This window comes from Cucurbita maxima, unplaced genomic scaffold (genome assembly GCF_002738345.1).
Source record: "Cucurbita maxima cultivar Rimu unplaced genomic scaffold, Cmax_1.0 Cma_Scf00024, whole genome shotgun sequence".
NCBI classification, from domain to species: domain Eukaryota; kingdom Viridiplantae; phylum Streptophyta; class Magnoliopsida; order Cucurbitales; family Cucurbitaceae; genus Cucurbita; species Cucurbita maxima.
Genome location: NW_019272040.1, coordinates 3,514,398 through 3,535,415, shown reverse-complemented (window position 1 = coordinate 3,535,415; position 21,018 = coordinate 3,514,398). Strand labels below are relative to the sequence as shown.

General features: G+C 39.4%; 5 protein-coding genes across 5 annotated transcripts; 2 read left to right on the top strand and 3 right to left on the bottom strand.

The window, feature by feature from the left end:
• Positions 1 to 127: 127 nt before the first annotated feature.
• On the bottom strand, positions 128 to 2,352 carry LOC111498129 (cytochrome P450 87A3-like). Its single transcript, XM_023149242.1, has 8 exons — positions 2,062 to 2,352; positions 1,643 to 1,973; positions 1,169 to 1,573; positions 969 to 1,058; positions 810 to 888; positions 614 to 720; positions 406 to 533; positions 128 to 329 (listed from the first exon to the last, which is right to left on the bottom strand). Exons 1-8 carry the CDS (start codon positions 2,277 to 2,279, stop codon positions 239 to 241), a joined length of 1,449 nt encoding a protein of 482 aa, XP_023005010.1. The 5' UTR covers positions 2,280 to 2,352; the 3' UTR covers positions 128 to 238.
• A 508-nt stretch (positions 2,353 to 2,860) lies between these two features.
• Positions 2,861 to 4,741, top strand: LOC111498133 (BAHD acyltransferase BIA1-like). The gene has a single exon (XM_023149245.1). It carries the CDS (start codon positions 3,221 to 3,223, stop codon positions 4,634 to 4,636), a length of 1,416 nt encoding a protein of 471 aa, XP_023005013.1. The 5' UTR covers positions 2,861 to 3,220; the 3' UTR covers positions 4,637 to 4,741.
• Positions 4,742 to 5,869: 1,128 nt separating this feature from the next.
• LOC111498126 (isoflavone 2'-hydroxylase-like) lies at positions 5,870 to 7,688 on the top strand. The gene is made up of 2 exons (XM_023149239.1): positions 5,870 to 6,804; positions 6,895 to 7,688. Exons 1-2 carry the CDS (start codon positions 5,911 to 5,913, stop codon positions 7,504 to 7,506), a joined length of 1,506 nt encoding a protein of 501 aa, XP_023005007.1. The 5' UTR covers positions 5,870 to 5,910; the 3' UTR covers positions 7,507 to 7,688.
• LOC111498091 (nodulation receptor kinase-like) lies at positions 7,565 to 13,714 on the bottom strand. The gene is made up of 15 exons (XM_023149163.1): positions 13,372 to 13,714; positions 12,532 to 13,024; positions 11,916 to 12,403; positions 11,684 to 11,834; positions 11,399 to 11,470; positions 11,258 to 11,326; positions 10,947 to 11,018; positions 10,773 to 10,844; positions 10,492 to 10,670; positions 10,108 to 10,334; positions 9,828 to 9,954; positions 9,680 to 9,748; positions 8,496 to 8,685; positions 8,256 to 8,388; positions 7,565 to 8,126 (listed from the first exon to the last, which is right to left on the bottom strand). The coding sequence occupies exons 1-15, from the start codon at positions 13,436 to 13,438 to the stop codon at positions 7,785 to 7,787; spliced, it is 2,751 nt and encodes a 916-aa protein (XP_023004931.1). The 5' UTR covers positions 13,439 to 13,714; the 3' UTR covers positions 7,565 to 7,784.
• Positions 13,715 to 14,975: 1,261 nt separating this feature from the next.
• On the bottom strand, positions 14,976 to 20,753 carry LOC111498139 (succinate--CoA ligase [ADP-forming] subunit beta, mitochondrial). The gene is made up of 12 exons (XM_023149253.1): positions 20,468 to 20,753; positions 20,173 to 20,283; positions 19,802 to 19,913; positions 19,431 to 19,495; positions 19,084 to 19,161; positions 18,827 to 18,901; positions 18,556 to 18,708; positions 18,316 to 18,450; positions 17,301 to 17,465; positions 16,266 to 16,388; positions 15,498 to 15,569; positions 14,976 to 15,300 (listed from the first exon to the last, which is right to left on the bottom strand). The coding sequence occupies exons 1-12, from the start codon at positions 20,567 to 20,569 to the stop codon at positions 15,226 to 15,228; spliced, it is 1,266 nt and encodes a 421-aa protein (XP_023005021.1). The 5' UTR covers positions 20,570 to 20,753; the 3' UTR covers positions 14,976 to 15,225.
• Positions 20,754 to 21,018: the final 265 nt, after the last annotated feature.

Sequence of the window (21,018 nt, the reverse complement as noted above, 5' to 3'; positions counted from 1 at the left end):
CTTTGACTTAATTCATTCCTTCCAACCTTTTTATTATTTTTGTGGGAGACAATATGAGTATTGAATTGTTAGTTAGTATGCAGCTTTTGAGTATTGTGAACTTGAAATGGTGCTGAATGAAGATAGTGGTGTTAAAAAAGAAGATAAGCTTTTTATTGACTAAAACAGAGGAACAAGAGAATCAAAGTGGAGGTGGTCGAAACCAACGAAAGCAATTTCCATTCCATGTCAGACTAATCTAAGCCTTGGCTTTGAAGCTGATATGAAGCCCATCTCCAAATTTCAGAATAGGACTTCGAGAAATGTCTCCTCCCTTCACCTTTCTCCAACTGCACCCAACAAATAGAACACGACAGTATTTCGAATTTGTATCTAGTGGTTAATAATTTGAGGCGTAAAATATACCTATACTTGGTGAGCAGAGTGTGGAGGAAGATGGCCATGAAAACCCTGCTGTAATCTGCCCCAGCGCATTGCCGAGATCCTCCTCCAAAGGGCTGCAAGTTCTTCGAAATTGAGTGTTGGTCTAGGTCCTGCATCAAGATTAAAAGCCAATCACCTGCATATCATCCCTTCCTACCTATATCCTGTCCTACAATAATTTATACTATACCTTCCACCGCCATGGGTTGAAGTCCAATGGATCCTTGTGGGTGCCAGGGTTCAAGTGGAGCGCTGAGTTTGCAACCATAAGCGTCCACCCCGCTGGAATTGTATATCCTACACCGCATTTCCACCACCATTTCAAGTCATCACTCATCTAAAAAGACTGTCATTATTAACACGATTATAAATGACCAGCTTCTTACCTTTGATGTTCAGGTCTTTTATTGTTCGCCGCAGTAGAAATGGCAGTGCGTTTGACAATCTCAGAGTTTCATATATAACCTACATGCACAACCCCGCATCTTTAGGAAGCAAAATAAAATAGTGTTTATAAACTTAATTTTCAAACCGTGACTTCCTACTTGAAGCGTAAATGTCATTGACTTGTACTCCTCCCAAGTGATGGGAGATTCTGGATCCTTCCTCTGTTTAAGAAACGCTTCATGCTCGGCCTGCCGATCAGTTAAATTGTGTTAAATAAGGGTCAAACAATTACACTCACACATCCACAAACAAAAATTAAACAAATATCTCACACTCCTCCGATGGATTAATCACTTACAGTCAACTCCCGCACCACCGATGGGTTCTCTGCAAGTAGCTTGAGCATCAAGGTTAGCGATCCGGACACCGACCCACTAGCGAATAAAATTCCGAACAGTAAATTCACAACGAATTCCTCAGATAGAAATTGTTCGCTGCCAATGTCGCGCAGGGCCTGATCAAGAAAATCCCCTTGAGCATTAGCAGCAGCAGCAGCAGCTTGACGCCTCTCCTTGACAAGATCCTTGAACATGTTGACCAGCTTCTTTTGCGCCTTGAGACATTTGTTGTACTTCGTTCCTGGCAAGTTCAACGGGACCGCCATAAACCCGTCTGCTAATGTGATTAAGCTCTCGCTGATATTCTCGCTCGACTTCTCTGGGTCATATCCGAACATCACATCCGCGTTGAAATCGTATAGCATCTGGTTGGTTGTCGGGGTCAGTACGTGATGTGGAAGACACCATTTTATCAGTTAAGATGCGAAACTTACAGCGAGAGTCCCGTGCTGCATTTCAACAGACGGACGGCTGGACCACTGGACGAGAACCTTGTCGACGCATCGCTGGATATCAGCAAGCAGCTTCGTCTTGAGACTCTCGGAGCCGAAGTGGTTCAAAGTTATACCTCTGAGGTACTTATGAATCACGCCGCCCGCGGTTGTCCTAGTGTCACCGTCTTGCTTGAGCACCTTGGAAATGGAGTCCAAATACCAGAGCTCCACCGTCTTCCCTTCTTGAGCGTAAATGAAACTGTTGATTTCAGGGTCAGCCGTAACAACAATGGATCGACCCACCAGACTGGTCCGAAATATGGGTCCATATCTGTAATAATTCAAACTCGAGATTAATCAAACATCTTATTATAATAACAGTATAACCCAATACAAATCTCCTCCGGCCACCTCCTTACTTTTGCACTCTCTTCTTGATAAAGGGAGGAAGGTCCAGAGTGTTGCCGGAAGCTATAAGCTGAATGGTCTCTCCGATGAGAGGGAAGCCCATGGAGCCCGGAGGAAGGAGTCCATTACATTTAGGATTTCTCCACCTGTAAACCAAGTGGGTCAAAAGTATTACCACCACTGCTCCGATGGCTAATCCCGGCGACCACATTGATAATTGGAGCTCCATTTACAGCTTTCTGGGTAACCACAGAAACTCCAGAACTTGTGCAATGCTTTTAACAACAATTAATGCTATAGGACCGTCGGAGCATGCCCACGTGAAACATGTCAAGTAAGTTGCTTCTCCAATTTTGTTTAAAATAAGAAAATTGCATCTAACTAAGATGGACAAGATCATTGTCCAAGGTTTGCCTCTAGGGGCCAGCATCGTGATTCACGTTTTCTACTGCATTACAGCAACAGCAATAGATTTATCTTATCAGCTAAATGGTTAGAAAGGAGTCTTTTAAGTTAGACTTCGGAGATAAGATCAAGTAAGATATACCTCTCTATTATTACGATACTTTTTAGAGAAACCCAAAACAAAGTCATTAGAGCTTATGTTCAAAGTGGACAATAGCATGATTCGTAATGTTAGGAACGGTACTAGTTGTTAGCTCTAATACTAGTTGTAAGATCGCTCAACAGCACACACAGTCGATCAAGATCAACATAAAGAACAGGAGAGAAAAATTAAAAGAAGAATATTAGCTAAAGGTTTCAATTTAGTGTATATATATATGGTTTCAATTTACTAAAATTCACTGCTTCTAAAGATTTAAACCTAACGGATATAATCTAACAAATATATCTCTATCAAATATTTACTAAATATCTATCATATATATCTCATATTTTTATATGAAATATCCTTCACATATATCCGAGATCATGCTCCATATCCCAAACACCCAACACCAGCCCTAGCCGCATAAATTGTAAGCAAGTATTTGGGCGTGCATCACGTGTTGATGAAAAGTTTATGAGGTGATGGATCTATAATGAGCCAAATCCACTCATCAAGGAAAAAGATTTTGGGTGGTGACACACGTGATACATGCCAAAACTTTGGCTTTAATATGAACAACTCTGAGATGCGAAGTTAATCAGATAGTGCAGCTAGGAGAGATGGCATTGAGTGTGAAGATCATTAGCGAGGAAAAGATCAGACCTTCCTCTCCAACGCCGGACACCCAAAAACATCTGAAATTCTCCTTCTTAGATCAGCTAGCTCTGCCTGTTTATGTACCCGTCCTTCTTTTCTACGCTCCAGGCGGCGATGACAATCAAACATCCAAGTCCCACCGCCTGAAAGCTTCTTTATCCAAGGCATTAGCCCAATACTATCCATTCGCTGGCCGAGTTCAAGACAACAATGTTTCAATCCATTGCAACGACGAGGGAGCCATCTATGTGGAAGCCCAAGTCAACTGCCGTCTCTCCGACGTCCTCAATCAACTCAACGTCGACTCACTCAACCAATTCCTCCCTTTCTCCATCGCATCCTCCGACTCTGCCAAAGGCTGCATTCTGCTTGTCCAAACCACGTCGTTCCAATGCGGTGGCATGACAATTGGCTTGCTCATGTCCCACAAAATCACCGACGCCTCATCGATTAGCTCCTTCATCAACACCTGGACTGCCATTGCCGTGGCAGGGGATGGTTCCAACGCAACAATTTCTCAACTCCCACTTCCGGAATTCATCCGCGATTCCGTTTTGCAACCGCCCCAGGATTTCCAAGTTGCAACGCCCACGTCAGACACAGGAATCCACGCGAAAGGCGTGACGAAGAGGTTAGTTTTGAAGGGATCCAAAATAACAGCTCTCAAGGCTAAGGCAGCCAGTGCCAGAGTGGAGCAACCCACACGTGTGGAAGCTGTAGCTGGACTGATATGGAAATGCGCCATAGCTGCATCCAAATCAACTTCCGGGGTTTCAAAGGCGTCTGTGCTGGGCCAAGCCGTGAATCTCCGGAAAAGATTGGAGCCCAATTTGTCGGACACGTCGATCGGGAATCTGTTGGGGTTCATCACGCCGGAAACGAAGGCAGGGGCGGCGGAGATAGAGTTGCAGGAGGTGGTCGGATTGTTAAGGGAAGGGATTGCAGAGTTTAAGAAGAGTGGGTATAAGAAATACCAAGACACGGAGGCTTATCTGGAGTTCTTTAAAACGATGACCGACCCAGACGGTCCGTACAGCAGCGACAAGAATTTCTACTTGTGTAGCAGCTGGAGCAGATTTGGATTTTACGAAACTGATTTCGGGTGGGGATGTCCCATTTGGTTCATCGGCGGACTTTCCATGTTCTCCAATTTTTTCTTGCTGATGGATACAAGAGATGGGCGGGGAATTGAAGCGTTGGTGACTTTGAGTGAAGAAGACATGGCTGTGTTCCAACGCGATGAAGATCTGCTCGCGTTTGCGTCGTTCAATCCCGACGTCATTCAAGTCGCGGACTCGAAGGGATCAAGCAGAGTGTGTGAAGGCAAAAGTACATCGGAAGTCGCCGTCGGCTCCGATGTACAAGTCCTCAGCGTTTGAATTTTTGAAATCGTATTCTTCCATCTTGTTTTGTTGGGTGTGTAATGTTGGCTGTCGTTACTCCGCGGCCAAATTAATTTCAACATTGAGAATGTTTTACTTTTATTCCATAGTATTAAATATCTTTAACAAACATAATTACCATAACATTTCTTAAAATAGTTACCAAAATATCTCAGGCATAACATTTCTTAAATCAAAACATTTTGAAATTATAAACTTAAAAATGAAGTAATAAAAAAAAATGGACAATATTTACTAGATTGAGACCGCCAATATCAAAGTTCGATTCAAAGTAAAAAATTCTCTATTAGTAATAACAAAATAAGAGTTTAACAGGGAGAAAAACATTATCATAGCGTGCTTACATAACTAATTTGTTTATAGTTTTGTTCATCGATATGTAGGCTAAAGGATTTAAGATAGGAAAGGTGAGGACGGAAATGAGACCCTATGGTAGGTATTATTGGTACGGGTTAAGCTTCCTTCCTTTTCACTTAAGTTTCCCAAAGAACTAAGAACTTGTTCTCTTTGCATTGAAGGCACGAATTTCTAAGGATTCTTACTCCATAATAGTTTCCAAAAAATCTAGGGTAAATCCATCTCTCTACATAAATGAGTAATGAATGATTGTACACGTTCTCTTCTTACTTTTGTTGATGTTTTGATCTATTAAACTGCTGAAGACTATTGGGAGGAGTCTTAACATTAGCTAATTTAGCTAATTAGGTTTATAAACAAGGAACACTCCATTTTTTAAAAAAAAATAAAATCACTAAAACTTATATTGAAAAACGGGTGGAAGAGAAGTAGAAAAACGTGGATCACGAGAAGAGAAACGGATGAATTTTAATAATTTTAATATACATAGATGATTGGTATTGTCAATACAAATGTGGAATATTTCATCAGCATGTGAGGTGGTGGTGGTGGTGGTGCTGCTATCCTCCAAAATTGAGCGTGTTTGTTTCCGCCACACGTGATGCACGCCAAGCCACTCCCTATTGGGGCGAGTCCATCAACTCGGGCGAAGCGGATCTTCGTGTCAAGCTGCAACTCGCATTGATGTCAAGTTAGACGTCGGGGCCATTTCTAGGGTTTGAGTACTCTTTATCTTTTACTATGATTGTATTCACCCCACGTGATACACGCCAATCCATTTCAGATCCCAAATTACCCCATTAATTTACTACTTCAAACTTAGTTAGTTAGTTATATATATCTATATATATGTTGAAAAAAGGCTGGGTGGGTATCACCCGAATCCCACAAGAATGGACGACTCCACATTCCTGTATTCAGTTCTCTGCATTGCTCTCGTGGTTGCCATAAGCTATGCTTTGAAACCAAAGTCCCGCAAAAATCTCCCTCCAACGCCACCCTCTATCCCAATTATAGGCCATCTCCATCTCCTCAAGCCCCCAGTTCACAGAAGCTTATTAACTCTCTCACAAAAGTATGGCCCAGTGCTTTCCCTTCGTTTCGGCTCCCGTTTAGTTGTTGTTGTCTCGTCCATCGACGCAGCCGAAGAATGCTTCACGAAAAATGATGTCGTTTTCGCTAACCGTCCAGACTTTGCTGTGAGTAAGTGCTTGAGTTACAACCACACCACCCTTGGAGCCGCTCCCTATGGTGACCACTGGCGAAAACTTCGCCGAGTGAGCGCTCTCGAAATACTGTCCGCCAATCGTCTCAACACGAATTCGGCCATTCGAAGAGATGAAGTGAGGAGATTGGTGAATAAATTATCTCAATCTTCGAGAGATGATTTTGCGAGAGTGGAGTTTAAATCCATGGTGAAAGAACTAACGCTGAATATAACGATGAGAATGGTGGCCGGAAAGCGGTATTATGGGGAAGAAACAAATGAAAGCAGTGAAGCCAGGACGTTTCGAGCTATTGTCAATGAGCTGTTCGAGTTCATGTTAGCGCAATATCCAGCCGACTTTTTGCCGATTTTGAAGTACATTGATTTCCAGGGCTTCATGAAGAGAGCCAAGAAGCTAATCAAACGGGTGGATGCATTTTGGCAAGGAATCGTTGATGAACATCGAACCAATCAAGTCCATAATCAAGAAATGGAGAATAGTATGGTTGCCCATTTCCTCAAGTTGCAGGAGTCGCAGCCTCAGTATTACACTGATGACATTATCAAAGGCCTCATTTTGGTCCGTGCTCCCAAATATTTACTTACCGTTACAAGTTTAGTCCACGAACTTTTATAATAATATCCTATCATTCTTTATAATCTTTCACAGACAATGGTACTTGGTGGCTCAGACACCACTGCCGTGACAATAGAGTGGGCAATGTCAAATCTCCTAAACCATCCAACGGTACTAAAGAAGGCAAGAGCTGAACTAGAGACTCAACTCGGAGATCAATTACTTGAAGAATCCGAGGTTCCAAAGTTAAGCTACCTACGATGTATAGTCCTCGAAACTCTTCGGTTGTACCCAGCTGGCCCACTCCTACTGCCACATAAGTCTTCTGCTGACTGTACATTATCAGGATACAACGTGCCACGTGACACGATCTTATTGGTGAACGCGTGGGCCATCCACAGGGATCCCACACTGTGGGAAGATCCAACAAGCTTTAGACCTGAGAGGTTTGAGGGTGGGGATAGCGAGGCCAATAGTAAGTTGATGATTGCATTTGGTTTGGGAAGGAGAGCTTGTCCAGGATCTGGAATGGCACATCGCGTGCTGGGATTGACTTTAGGACTGCTGATTCAATGTTTTGATTGGAAGAGCATTGATGGGAAGGAAGTCGATATGACGGAAGGAAAAGGTGTTAGCATGCCTAAAGCTGAACCACTTGAAGCTCTTTGTAAGCCACGACCAATCGCTAGCAAGCTGCTGCTTTGAATCTATTTTGGAAAACATTAAAAGGGTATGCAATAAATTTACAGTGTTAAGAAGAATGTTGGGCGTATGTATGCTCGATTGCTCCAAATCCGAGTGTTGACGTAATTAAATTTATCATAACCCAACAGCTTTCATGTCATCTAGAAACGTACCACGAAATGCATTCTATCTTATATTCTAACAAGTACCCTCTAATGAAACTGCAAACATTCATACTCTTTCAGCATTCCTCATTATCAGTAAACTAGCGGTACCTAGTTATATAGTTTCATCAGAGGCTACCTTGGCTCTGGCGGGGCTAACTCATGAGAGATTGGCGATGGCTCTGTTGGAGTGGGAGTGGGTGGTTGAACCAACTTCCTTTCCATGGCCATTGAGAAACGATTGGATCCTCCCAAACTGTCTATAGACCTCATGTATTCTGAGGCGTTGTTCTCTATGATTAAAGCGTCCTCTAGCTCACGCATGATGTCAGCCATGCACGGTCGATAGGCCGAGGATGGCTCAATACATGCCAATGCCACCTCCACAACTCTCCACATTGCCTCTGTATGGTACCCTCCTTTGATGGAAGGATCCACAATCTCGTCAACCTTCGACTCTCTCAGATTAGCTTTGGCCTGCATTTCCAAATCCATTTCTAACTTATTTATTTTTTACAAGAAATCGAGGTTTAAATTGAAGGCTACTGCCCACAAGGCCCATTAGATATTAAAATGAAGCTGAGATATGATGGAATTGGATCATACCCATTCAACCAAGCTCCATTCATTGCGTGGTTTATGAATGTTCAGTGGCTCCCGACCGCATATGATTTCAAGGAGAACCACACCAAAGCTGAACACATCGCTTTTAGCAGACAAATGATGGGTCGTATAGTACCTAAACAACAAATATGAATCACAAACTTTTATATGGGAAACTTTTATACGTAAATGCAAGCCAGAAACACAAACTAATGAACCATTTTTCAGGATCTAAATGCTTACTCAGGATCTAAATATCCAGCAGTTCCTCTGACCTCCAGAGAGGCACCACTGTCACCCTCTTGAGGTGCATATTTTGAGAACCCAAAATCTGCAACCTTGGCAGACATACTATGATCTAAAAGTATATTGCTTGATTTTACATCTCTATGTATAACACATCGCTCAGCAAACGTGTGAAGATACGTCAAACCTGAAAAAGACAAAATATAGGATCCCATGAAATCCCCTAAATGTCCATATCAAACTGCTAAACGAAAGGTCTCAACTCAAAAGCAAAAGCTCTCTCGTTTGGGGGAAGTGTTTCAACTACACCTAAATCCTCGATAAAGATGAAAATAATTTAGAATATATGAGAAGGCAACTATAACAGCCTAAGGCTACTGCTAGCAGATATTGTCCGCTTTAACCCATTACATATCGTTGTGATGACGGTTTTAAAACATGTCTGCTAGGGAGAAGTTTCCACACTCTTATAAGGAATGTTTTGTTTCCCTCTCCAACCAATGTGGGATCTCACAATCCACTCCCCCTGAGGACCTAGTGTCTTCGCTGGCATACCGCCCAGTGTCTAGCTCTGATATCATTTGTAATAGTCCAAGCTCACCGCTAACAGATATTGTCCACTTTGGCCTGATACATATCGCCATCAGCCTCACGGTTTTAAAACGTGTCTATTAGGGAGAGGTTTCCACACCCTTATATAGAATGTTTCGTTCTCATCTCCAACCGACGTGGGATATCACAATCCACCCCACTAGAGGTCAGCGTCCTCGCTGGCACACCACCCAGTGTCTAGCTTTGTTACCATTTGTAACGGCCCAAATCCACCGTTAGCAGATATTGTCTGCTTTAGCCCATTACGTATCGTCATCAACCTCATGGTTTTAAAATGCATCTACTAGGGAGAGGTTTTCACACCCTTATAAGGAATGTTTCGTTCTCCTCTCCAACTGAGATGGGATCTCACATAAACATAAGAAAGTACATTCTCTCTGCTCTACGCAACTTCAACTAACCCCATTTACCCATTTACCCTGTGTCATATAAGTTTGAACTATTGCAGGCCTGACACAAAATTAGAATGAATGTTCATATCAAAGTCCACTCCAAATTGCTTTCTCATTAAATAAAGGTAGTAGTTTAATGAATCAGAAACTAAATGAGTATGTTCTAATATAACTTGCCTCTGGCAGCACCAAGTGCAATTGAAAGTCTTGTGGACCAGTCCAGTGTCTTCCTCTTTGCTAGTTCGCCTGTTAGATCGAAACTTCCGGTTTTAAAATATCTTACAAGAATAAGGATAAGGTGGAAATGGTTTAACATGTCGGTTACCATAAAGACGATCTTGTAGTGATCCATTTGACATAAAAGGGTAAACAAGAATTTGTTGGTCGTTTTCACAACAATAGCCAAGAAGAGGTACCAGGTTTTCATGCCTAATAGTTGAAAGCAGGTTTAGCTGTAATTCAGAAATGACCAAATTCAGGTGGCGTAAGAAGAATACATCTAGAACATAAAGTAATACTTCTTTTATAGAAATAAACTGACTAAACTGTATCCAATAACTTGATGTTTTCTATGAGAAAAATACATAATATATATTAATACAAACCTCATTTTCAAATTCCCGCGTTCCCTGGGTCGATGTGGAAGAACGGACCTTGACAGCCACTTCCTCACCATCAGGCAAAGTGCCACGATAAACAGAACCAAACCCTCCTTCACCAATTAAAGTTTTGTATTGTTGGGTAGCAGCTTCAATGTACTCGAGAGTAAATGATTGAATGCATATTGATTTTATAGAGGTGTCGTCTATGCTGGGTAGAGAAATGATTATATCTGCATTTCAACCAACTATAACTTAGTATTTCACAAATCCAATACGCTTGTGAATAAAAACAATGGTAACCATGGTAGAAACTCCACTTAATCAGATCATAGTTAATTTTTCGCTACGGGAATCTTAACATACGGGAGTCATCAGCAAGTATCTCACCATTCAACATAAGTTCTCTTTTCATATCATATCTTCCCCTAAATACAGATTTCTGTCTGCAACAGCACACATAAATGACACCAATAATAATGGTAAATAGAACTGATCCACTCACAACCGTCCCTACGACAAGTCCTCGTCTCAGAAATGTTGGTGCTGTATTATCACACGTTCCGTAGCTGAAATGAAGTAGAATCTTTGGTGTCGGTTGATTTATCTCGCACATATTTCAATTCATAAATGGTTTTGAGCTATAAGATTGTGGATAAAAGGACTCTTACTCTGTAGTAAGTCTTGACATGTTGAAGTTGGGTGGAAGCTCCTTGCCAAAGGAAGGATTGCACCCAAAGTTTCTGCACATACAAACCAGAACACCGATAAAGGAAGCAGAACTATAACAACTATTCATGATTTAGTTCATAACAACTGAGTGTTCATGTCTTCAAATAACTTACAATGATTTTAATTGTGGCAAGAAAGCAAGAGATTCAGGGAGCCCTCCACTAAAATCATTGTGCCTCAGATCCCTGGATATAATAATTGACAGATATCGAAAATTAGAGTTTCTCCTAGCGACCGACGCATAATTTGATTTTTTAACTTGTAAATCGTCACTAGAATTTAAGGAGAAAATAATCGGAAAATCGTGTATTGTGTATAGATGGTGATACACAACTCTTTCAACAAAGTTATCTGCTAATTTATTTCTTCATGAATCTATATTGAGGGAGTAAAATGGCAGTTCAAAGAAACATCAGCTTATTACACTGATATCAGCACTGAAGAAGCGGGAAAAGATGGGATGCGTCCATTGAAGCCATTGTTGCTGAGGTTCCTACAAAAAGAATCACTGTTTAGTCACCCAAATATTAATGACGAAAAGGCAGCACATGGTGAGTGAACCTACAGAGTTTGTAAATGGACCAACTTGGGTAAACTGCCAGGAAACAATCCTTTGAATTTACGTGAAGAGAGGTCCCTGCAAAGTTGCACAAACCAACAGGATAAAGGCAAGGAGGAAGTATTAACAAGAAAATTATATGAGCTAAAACATTTGTAATTCTAATCATTCAACATGTATGGTAAGAGATTCTGAGTTCAAATCCTGTCACTATAAAAGAATTCTACATGTTTTATCCAATTCTAGGTGAATTAACAACATAATTGAAATGAGCACAAGACAACTACTAACAGTTTGGTGATAACAGAGGATCCATTGATGGTATCACAACCCAGACCGTCCCAGGGAATCGAAAGGCAAGGATCCCCTGACCAGCTGCCCAACATTTCATTTTCTTGGTTAGCAACTAACAGTTCATCCCTCACCTTCAAAATTACTTCCACTGGAAAGCAGGAAATGGATGAAGTGAGACAGATTGGCCAATTAGTAATGAAATTCTAGGCTGAATAAACCCTAATCTTACCATCCTTCTCGTCGGACTCCAGACTCCATGAACGCACTTGCAAGATCTCATAAGCACTGCAAATGGGTCCTAACTCAGACCCGACGGAGGCCTTAACCAAGGTCAAATTAAGTGACCCATTACCCAAAACATCATAAACTTCCCACTCGTAGTTGAACCCATGAGCTAGAATGTCGTAATCGGTTGCTTTCTTTTCATTGTTTATGTAAATGTCGAACAATCTCTGCCCAGGTTTAACACTCTGGTTGAGCTCAACAAAGTGAAAGAAGATACGATACTGGTAAGTAGCTGAATCGAGGCCATCGTGGAGGAAAACCAGCTGGTCGGAATGTGTAAGACCAGTTCGGAGGACTTTCAAAGGAACACCATGCGTGGCATTGTGGTCGGACTTGGATGAAATATTGATACTGGGCTCTGTCAAGACCCGAGCTTCGTTCTGGAAATATGGCGATGCTTTCCAAATTCTATCGCTCGAGTCATCTCTGTACCTGTAATTTGCATCACTGCTTCAATAATATATTTTACTTCTTATAAATCCCTCAATTCAAGAAAAAAAGAAAAAAAACAATCATTTTTAAATATTTATTATACATAGAATTTAAAAATATGAAAGAACCTGATATCCAATGATGTGGATACCCCAACATTAACTCTGGCAATCAATTTGAGAAGGTGAGAAGGAAAGGGGGAGAGATATCTAAAATCATGAAGCCTTCGAAGCTCAAGAAAGGATATAAAAGGCTGTCCCTTATCCTTCTCCAAGCAAAACTCTTCATAGCTCCTTTTACCTCTGAAGCTTCCTTCAACCACCGAGTCCTGGAACGACCTCACCAAACCCAGAAGGGTACTCCCAAGATAAACACGAAAGGATGAGCCCCCGGCAGCCACAAGAAACGTGCCCCTTATCACATATTCTTGCCCTTCCACAGTGCTTAAATGGTAGCAAGCTCTCTTCCCCATGTCCATGCCAAAGATTCGAGCTTTCCCATTGCTGCTTATGTTTTTGCAGCTTGATGAACTTTCCAACCACTGGGAATCTTGTGCCCAATCAATGCTTGTGTTTGTGTCCTTGAAGTTTGAATCTGCACAGCATGCTAGGCTCACAAAACCTGCATCATCATTGCTTAGACTCAAAGACTAGAAAACAAACACAATTTTCAAAAATTACGGACATAAATCGTTAGCTATGAAATAATCGATCTTGGGTTCAAATAAGTATATATGGATCTGGATGTGCATCAAGTCAACAGCTAAACTCATTTTAATATCATCTCTTTATGGGTTTATGTATCCAACGAATCAAACTAAAACCCATGAATCTCCCAAAAATCAGCATCATGAATTGAAAAGGTAAGCTAATTGCAAGAAATTAGGCTAACTTATGTAATGTATAAGCTTAAAAAAGAATTCATAACATGACTAATTAAATTAGTTCCAATTAACCAAATACACTAACCCTCTTGTGCCGTAGTTGGGTGCACAAATATGAGGATAATCAGCCAATTATAAAGTCCTCCCTTCATCGTCTCTTCCTTAACCAACCTCTCTCCATTTGATGAACAAAATTTGTAACTGCCTTGAATACTTAACTACCGTGTTTGATCGACTCGAGTGACTCGAAAATCTCTGCGAACCAGCTGGGAGCCTGATCTTCAAGGGTCTTGAGACAGAATTACAGTGAAAAGAGGATCAGAAGTTGGAAAACATGTTGAGAGAGAATTGAAAATATGGGTTTGAGGTCAAATTGTATAAATACAAGGAGAATAAGGGAGCTGCATCGATCCTACAGCTTTGATTGGAATAAGAACAAAGACTATAATCAATTTTTTAGTGGTAATTATTTGTATGATTAGTATTATTAATTTGGGTTGGTGATAATGACATAAAATATCATTGTTTAAGGAAGTTATAGTTTAAAATATTGGCCCTTCTTCTGCTTCCTTCCTCTTGTCTATTCTCATGAAAAAAGAAGAGAACCCTAATGCCAAACAAATATTCATATTTATTGTAATAATAATATTAAGCGATAAGCAAATAGCAGAAGGTTACAATTTCATCCAGGGTTAGCTACATGCTTCCAACAGCCCGTAGTCCTCAGTAGAAGACCTGTAAAAATTTCCTAATTTTAGTGCCCATGAGGTTAAAATTTCAAAGCTTTTTTACAGCTAAATTATGGATGAGTGGACTTAACCATCGTCGATAAGCTGCTTCCCTGGAACACAAATAGTTAGTCAATCATTCGGCAAATTCCTGGAAGATTTGAATGATTTTACATGTTGATTTGGGTATAATTCATACGCAGCTGATAGGATACTCACAATCGTATTCTGAATATCAAACGGCAAAGTGAAGGGGCTTCATTTTCTCTTTACTTCTACTTCTCCCATTGTTATGGCTCCAAAAGGCTTTGTTTTAATGCAATGGCTTTCTGTGCGTTGAGCTCGCTTCATCATGCGGAACCCCTTTGAAATTTGAAAATTTTCAAACAAAAATCTACTCTTACAGAATTTTCTTTGATTTGAATGATGGTTCTTATAAAGATTTGGTGGGCATATTTTTATTAGTTAACCAAAACTGTGTGTCTAATTGAGTGATTCATAAGTTTTTTAGATCGTTGTCGAAGAGGAGATAAAGGTTCAAACTTAGCATCCCAGAGTACGGCGGACGTAGCTAAACCATCAACACACCCGTCGTCAATCGAGTCACCGACGGCCAGAGAAAGATCGGAGAGACACAAAGCAAGGCGGTCTTCGAAGGCGAAGGACTCCTCCGATGAAAAAGAAAGCAACGAGTCACCCACCTTAAGCCTACCCGAGATCCCAAGGACCGGGCGGCGGAAGAAAACAAGCAGAACCAAAATCCAGGTTGCAGGAACACACAAGTCCGCATTTTCCGATCCTGGGGCGGTGTCGGCAACGGGACCCATGTCAATATCGGAGGACACGGGTCTGTGTCAGACACCTTAAGATTGGAAGACCAATGTGTATGCGCATTTGATTATAGATGAACCTGTGGCTTGAGTAGGACGTAAAAAGATTCATAGAATTCATGGATGAAGAAGATCAGCCTCCAACAATCTCAGCAAGAAAGCTACTCATTATTAAAATATCGACATTCTTTTCCTCGAATGTTTGAAGAACATCAACTCCTTTTCATCAAATGTTATACGTGCACGCTTTCATTTTGCGGCAAACAATACTTCCTAGTATTTGCAGTAAAGAGACAATCAGAACCGCATAGATCTAATGAGAAAGAACAATCACCACGAAACAAGTGATCCATCATGAAAAAGGAAAAATTGAAAAGCAACTCAATATGCGGCTTTCACTGCTTTCTCTGCAGCATCATCCAGATCTTCTGCTGTTATCAATGTCAACCCACTTTCCTGAAGAGCCATAAGCAATCACAATAATTTAGTTACCCTCAGTTGATAAATAGAAGAGCCTTACGTATTGCCGTCAACCTCACGGTTTTAGAACGCGTTTGTTAGGGAGGTTTCCACACCCTTAATAGGAATGTTTTGTTCTCCTCTCCAACCAATGTGGGATCTCACCGAAATTATAAAAAACAACCCAGATTTACCTTCAGAATTCTTTTTCCTTGGTCAACGTTTGTACCTTCAAGCCGAACAACCACGGGCACTTTGAGGTCAACCTTCATTACAAGGTCATATCCAATCTTAGAATAACATGTTCATGAAGCATATATCTTGCTAACAGAAAAGACGAGAGTAGCCTATACATGCGGATTTTATCAAAAGCTCAATCTTCAAAATCTTCCAGCAATATTTTTTTATTTAAAACAAACAAAACTTTGCACTAATATAGCGAGAAGTTATAAGGTACGAGAATTAAAAAAAAAAAAACATTAAACCCAAAGGAATCCGGAAAACAGAGAACATATCCGTTTTCAGCTCATCCACCCATTCTAACTCAGACTTGCAAAAGGACTAAGCTGAAAGCTCTTCATTTGGCTAGGCTTCAATTTCGAAAATATGTTTGGCACTTGAGCATGGATGAAGGGTAATTGGGATATATTTCAAGCTTCTTGATTCAAAGGGATACATTATCCTCAATCCCCATCCCACTAGAAGCTTTTCTTTTCTTTTCTTTTTTTAAGCAAGAGACAACTTTTCATTGAAAAGATGAAAAGAGACTAGTACTCAAGAGATACAAAACTCAAATGGAGTGAAATAAAAGAAATAAAATTACAAAGGAAATACTAGAGCATTCAAATAAAAGCTTTTCTTGATGTGCAAGTGTGTATTTCAAAGCTGAAAGACCAAAAACAACAAGGAAAGCAATCTAAGACATACTGCTGAGAATGGAAACCAGAATATGCATGTTTTACCTGCTTGGCAGCGTTGACAATTCCACTAGCTATGACATCACATTTCATTATTCCACCAAAAATGTTCACCAAAATTGCTTTGACTTTCTCATCAGAAGTCAATATCTTAAATGCCTCAACTACCTGCTTGACAAATCTTAGCTATTAACCCAACATACGATTATGGCAATTGAGTAAAAATATAACTATGAATAAATAAATAGCAACAGTGTTTTGAAGACTTCCTCGCACATTCCACAGATACGCCCATGAGTACCAAGTAAAACATTCTCACCTGCAGGTGATAAGTGGCAGAGCCACGCGATGGGACTTTTTTATCTTTTCCAATTTTCTTAAGAAATTTAATGGTTTCATTTTTTATCTTCGTTTTTTTTTTTTTTTTTAGTAAATGTAAAAGTTTTGAAATGACAACAGATTAATAATATTTTATTATTAAATTTGTAGATAATATTTATTTTTTTCTTCAGTTTCATCCATAAATTCTGGGTTTTTTTTTCTTGATATAAATATGCAGATGGAAATATAAATAAATAAATCAATTGTGAAATAACAAATGAAGAATAAGAACTTTTCAAGAAACTACTTGAATCTTCTCTAATTGCTAGAAACTAAACCATGCTTCCTCTAATGAAGAAAAAAACTCCATAAATTTTAAGTTTCAACCCACAACTCTTGTTCATTTTTTTCATCAATCTATAATCATACTTTCTTTTAATAAAACTAACATAAAATTATGAAGTCATATTATAATTCACATGAATGCAACAAAAATTACATTTTATATTTTCTTTTCTTAGTTCAACTTCATGTGGGGTGAAAATTTGAGCATCTAATCTTTCAGTCTAGGACATAATTTCTTAACCAATTAAGATATGTTTAAGATAGCCTAAAACAATTTTTTTTCGTCGATACGTAATAATACTTTATTTTAAACAAATTAATATTAAATTATGAAGTCATATTTTTTACTCAACAAAGAAATATCAAGAAGTATAGGGCTTTGGAAGAGAAGATCAGTTTGCTTGAATTATTTACCTGCCCTTCAGAAGCATTTCCACCTACATCCAGGAAATTGGCAGGAGTTCCCCCATGCAGCTTAATTATATCCATTGTAGCCATTGCTAGTCCTGCACCATTGACCATGCAACCAATTTCTCCATCTAAGCCAATGTAATTTAGATCGGCTTTGGCAGCATCAACCTATTGGAAAAGATAAAGAAAATCAAAAGAGACTTATTTCAATGTTGTTTTGCTTCATAATACTCACACACAAAGGCACTCATGCACATACTCTTAGGAGAATGTTGAACCGACAGCAGAAGCTGAAAGTCATTTTAAACTGCCAAGTGTTTAGGTGACACCCAAAGTTTTACTTAAATTTTAAGGCTAAAAAAACAGTCTCCATGCAACCTTTTTTTCTTTTTTATATTTGTGTTGGGCTAAGATCGCGCACATCTTGACTAATCTCATGGGATAACTACCTGACCTTATAACATTTGGTTGTCAATTGTTAATAAAATTTATAGAATATAAGATCCTAAATAGGTGGTTACTATGGTTTGTACCCATTTCTTTTAAGTCCCGTACTTTTTTCGTTGGCCACAAAACTACTATGCTAACCCTTAGTGGTTGTCTCCATGCAACCATGTGCGGTGAGGGCTCCAAAAAAATGATATCTCTTGTCAAAATCCTGATGCAGTACAAGATTACTGCAGATCCCAGCTCAAACTCCATAAAGAATTTCAGGAATAATTTACGTTATTGAATACATGATAAATTACATAATAAATTAAAAAAATCAGGGACTGGAGAGTGGGTGAGGATTCCTTGAAAGTAATAAGGAAGTGTTTAAAAGAACCGGCAATGATCAAGGTTGGTTGGGTTCAAAAGGTTGGGGAATCAAATTAAAAATTTCCTGGTATAGTTACTGAACCACCTGTAAGTTAGGGCAATTTTCACAAAAAGAAAAACTGATTGATTTTATTTTCATATTGATATCTCCATAGAATCAAGAAAGTATTCTCCTCTACATAAAGAAGGAAAACCAGACCTCTCGAGGATCCTCCTGAGTTGGATCACGAAGAGCAAATATTGCTTTTTGACGGAATGCGGCATTATCATCAAAGTTTAGCTTAGCATCAGCAGCCACCAGCTGATTTTCAGAAGTCTCCGCCATGGGATTTACCTGCAACAAATCAGGTCGTTGGGATCATCAGATTAACGCTCTAGAGTGGAGCAAATCAAGCATTATGTAAATTGCAAAAATAAAGTTAATAAAGTTGCAACTTACTTCCAGTAGCGTACAGTCACATTCACAGAAGAGTTTATACAATTTCTTCACTTGTTCAATTGAATCCTTTCTATCAGCAGTCTTGGGAGCCAAACCATCCACGACCTTCGCAGCATCTTCATCCGTAATTCCTTGGAAAACATCAATAGGTACCTTCAAAAGTAGAAAGAAATGGTTGGGTAAGGAATCATTAAGTGGCACAAATGTCAGAGGAAGAAAAGGTTGCACTCTCTTGGCAACAATGCCAAACATGCAAAGACGAAATAACAACCTTTATAATCATATCTGGGAAGTTCTCAGCAAGATCTTCGATGCTAGTTCCACCCTTTCTACAGGCAATTATAAGCTGAAAATAAAGCAAGTTAAATTTTTTTTTATTTAACATGTACTTTGTAACCAAAGTCTTCCTTAGGATACACCTAAGTTAAGAAACAGAAATAACAAAACTGAAAATTCACTGCAAAAACAAAGTAGACATAACATTTTAGAAACAAATGAGCTATAGCCAAATGTGGTAATGGAACATACTGGGCCAGCAGTTATACGATCCAGAGTGATAGCAAAGTACATTTCGTTGATAAGTGACAACTTCTCACACAGATAAACCTGCATTGAAATATACAAAGAAAATAAAGAAATTTAAATTAAATTAGTCTTGTTAAAACATCTAGATCTTTACTGTATAAGCCCCATGAAAATCGTGTCAAATCTCACAAATAAAAATACAAGTCACTCATAAGTTATATAAGTTAACAAATACCAGGGCAGGAAAACAGAATACATCAGATCTGTTATAGCTAGACATTTACATTATTCAGGAAGATTAAGAATAAAAGAACTTGAGGGATTATAAAGAGTGAAAAGACCTATAATACCTTGCTCACAACTTTGCCCTGGGGACCAGTTTGTTTGGTGACAAGTATCTGGCCAAGCATCTTTCCTGCAGACAGATGATGAAAAAGAGGGGGCAATAATCTTATTGAAATACTCCATTCGCGTTGTCAATTCCACACTTAAGAAAACTTAACCGGATAAGTAATACTTAATTTGATAAGATACAATAGACGACTTGGCTTTCACAAATAACCCTGATACTAGTTCCAAGATGTCAGGAAATACGTATCTATATGTAACCATCCAATGATAGGAAAAACACTGATGGGTTATTTTGTAGAACTAGAAATCTTCAAATAATTTGAAAACTGAGAACCTTATAGAAGGATGAAAATATAAAAGGACATCCTACCAGCATAATCTTCAACCTGATCCACCTTCACAATGTGAACTCCACCCTTTAAGCCGCTTTTGAATGTTCCCAAACCTCTTCCACCAGCCAAAATTTGACTTTTAACGACCAACTGCACAATATCAAATTTTGTTTAATGCTTCACTTAACTGGCTAAGTTTTTGCTAATATATTAAGTGATGTTACCAATGTCTCCTAAGAACTTAAGGGCACACAGTTGTACAGCCTATAGAACAGATCCTAAACAAAAAAAAGGTCATACTCTAACTTCAATGGTTTCTATTTTTTGTGATTTCAAAATTTGCAGACGCCCAAAGAAAGAAACGTGCCATCGTGGGACAATAAAAAGAGACTGGAAGGCACATGCTTACCTCTTTCGCATCGGGAAAAGCAGTTTGCACTGCGTTTTTTGCTTCATCAACAGAAGAAACAGCAATACCCTTGGGTACATTGATCCCATATTTGTTCATCAGCTCAGCCCCCTATCTCCACAATAAAAATAAAAGGAGTTCGTGCAAAAATCAAATTTCTTTCACAGATTTCAAATCAACTGCAATAAGCAGCCAAAAAAAACAAAAGTCCCCAAAATTCTAGGAGGCGAAACATGCCCCGAAATCAGAATCCAGAACATGCTAATAGTAAAAGAAACTATCCGAAAATAATCACCTGATACTCATGGATGTTGAGACGGCGCAGCTGTTGTTGCTGCCATTTGCCTGCAACAGAAAGAGATCGAGAGACGAGCTTATTGAGCAACCCTCTCACCATGCTTTTCTGAGACGTGTACGAGAGAATTATCGATACGATCTGCAAAAGAACCTTCAGAACCAGGCACTGGAAGCAGCTCTACGATCCGCCGGAGACGTAGCAGAACGAAATGGGTGCGCTCTCTTTTAGCCGGAGGCAGAGAGATCGGTTCGGAGAGGGGGAAGTAGCGGACCCCTAGCTCCAGAATTTCTTTTTTATAATATACAATTATTTCCAAAATTAGTTTCCGTGTTTATTCAAACTTTACCGATCTTTTTTATTTTACCATAATTAACTCATTTTTCTCTATTAAATCAAAATTCGACCTAATAATATTTAGAATCATTCATTCAGAACCACCGCCAGATCCCACGTTGATTTAGAGAGAATAACAAAACATTTTTTTATAAAGATATGGGAAGTTCTCCTAAGTAGATCGTTTTAAAATCGTGAGGGAAAGCTTAGAAGAG

Coding starts and splice junctions, on each gene's coding strand:
- LOC111498126 (XM_023149239.1), top strand. CDS start 5,911: ATGGACGACTCCACATTCCTGTATTCAGTTCTCTGCATTGCTCTCGTG. Junction 6,805..6,894: donor TTATCAAAGGCCTCATTTTG/GTCCGTGCTCCC, acceptor AATCTTTCACAG/ACAATGGTACTTGGTGGCTC.
- LOC111498091 (XM_023149163.1), bottom strand. CDS start 13,438: ATGAAGGGAGGACTTTATAATTGGCTGATTATCCTCATATTTGTGCAC. Junction 11,019..11,257: donor TCTTCAGTGCTGATATCAGT/GTAATAAGCTGA, acceptor TATTATATCCAG/GGATCTGAGGCACAATGATT. Junction 10,671..10,772: donor ATGTCAAGACTTACTACAGA/GTAAGAGTCCTT, acceptor ACTTCATTTCAG/CTACGGAACGTGTGATAATA.
- LOC111498129 (XM_023149242.1), bottom strand. CDS start 2,279: ATGGAGCTCCAATTATCAATGTGGTCGCCGGGATTAGCCATCGGAGCA. Junction 1,574..1,642: donor TGCAGCACGGGACTCTCGCT/GTAAGTTTCGCA, acceptor ACAACCAACCAG/ATGCTATACGATTTCAACGC. Junction 1,059..1,168: donor CGGTGGTGCGGGAGTTGACT/GTAAGTGATTAA, acceptor ACTGATCGGCAG/GCCGAGCATGAAGCGTTTCT.
- LOC111498139 (XM_023149253.1), bottom strand. CDS start 20,569: ATGGTGAGAGGGTTGCTCAATAAGCTCGTCTCTCGATCTCTTTCTGTT. Junction 18,902..19,083: donor ATCGTATAACTGCTGGCCCA/GTATGTTCCATT, acceptor CTTTATTTTCAG/CTTATAATTGCCTGTAGAAA. Junction 17,466..18,315: donor CTCAGGAGGATCCTCGAGAG/GTCTGGTTTTCC, acceptor CTTTTCCAATAG/GTTGATGCTGCCAAAGCCGA.
- LOC111498133 (XM_023149245.1), top strand. CDS start 3,221: ATGGCATTGAGTGTGAAGATCATTAGCGAGGAAAAGATCAGACCTTCC.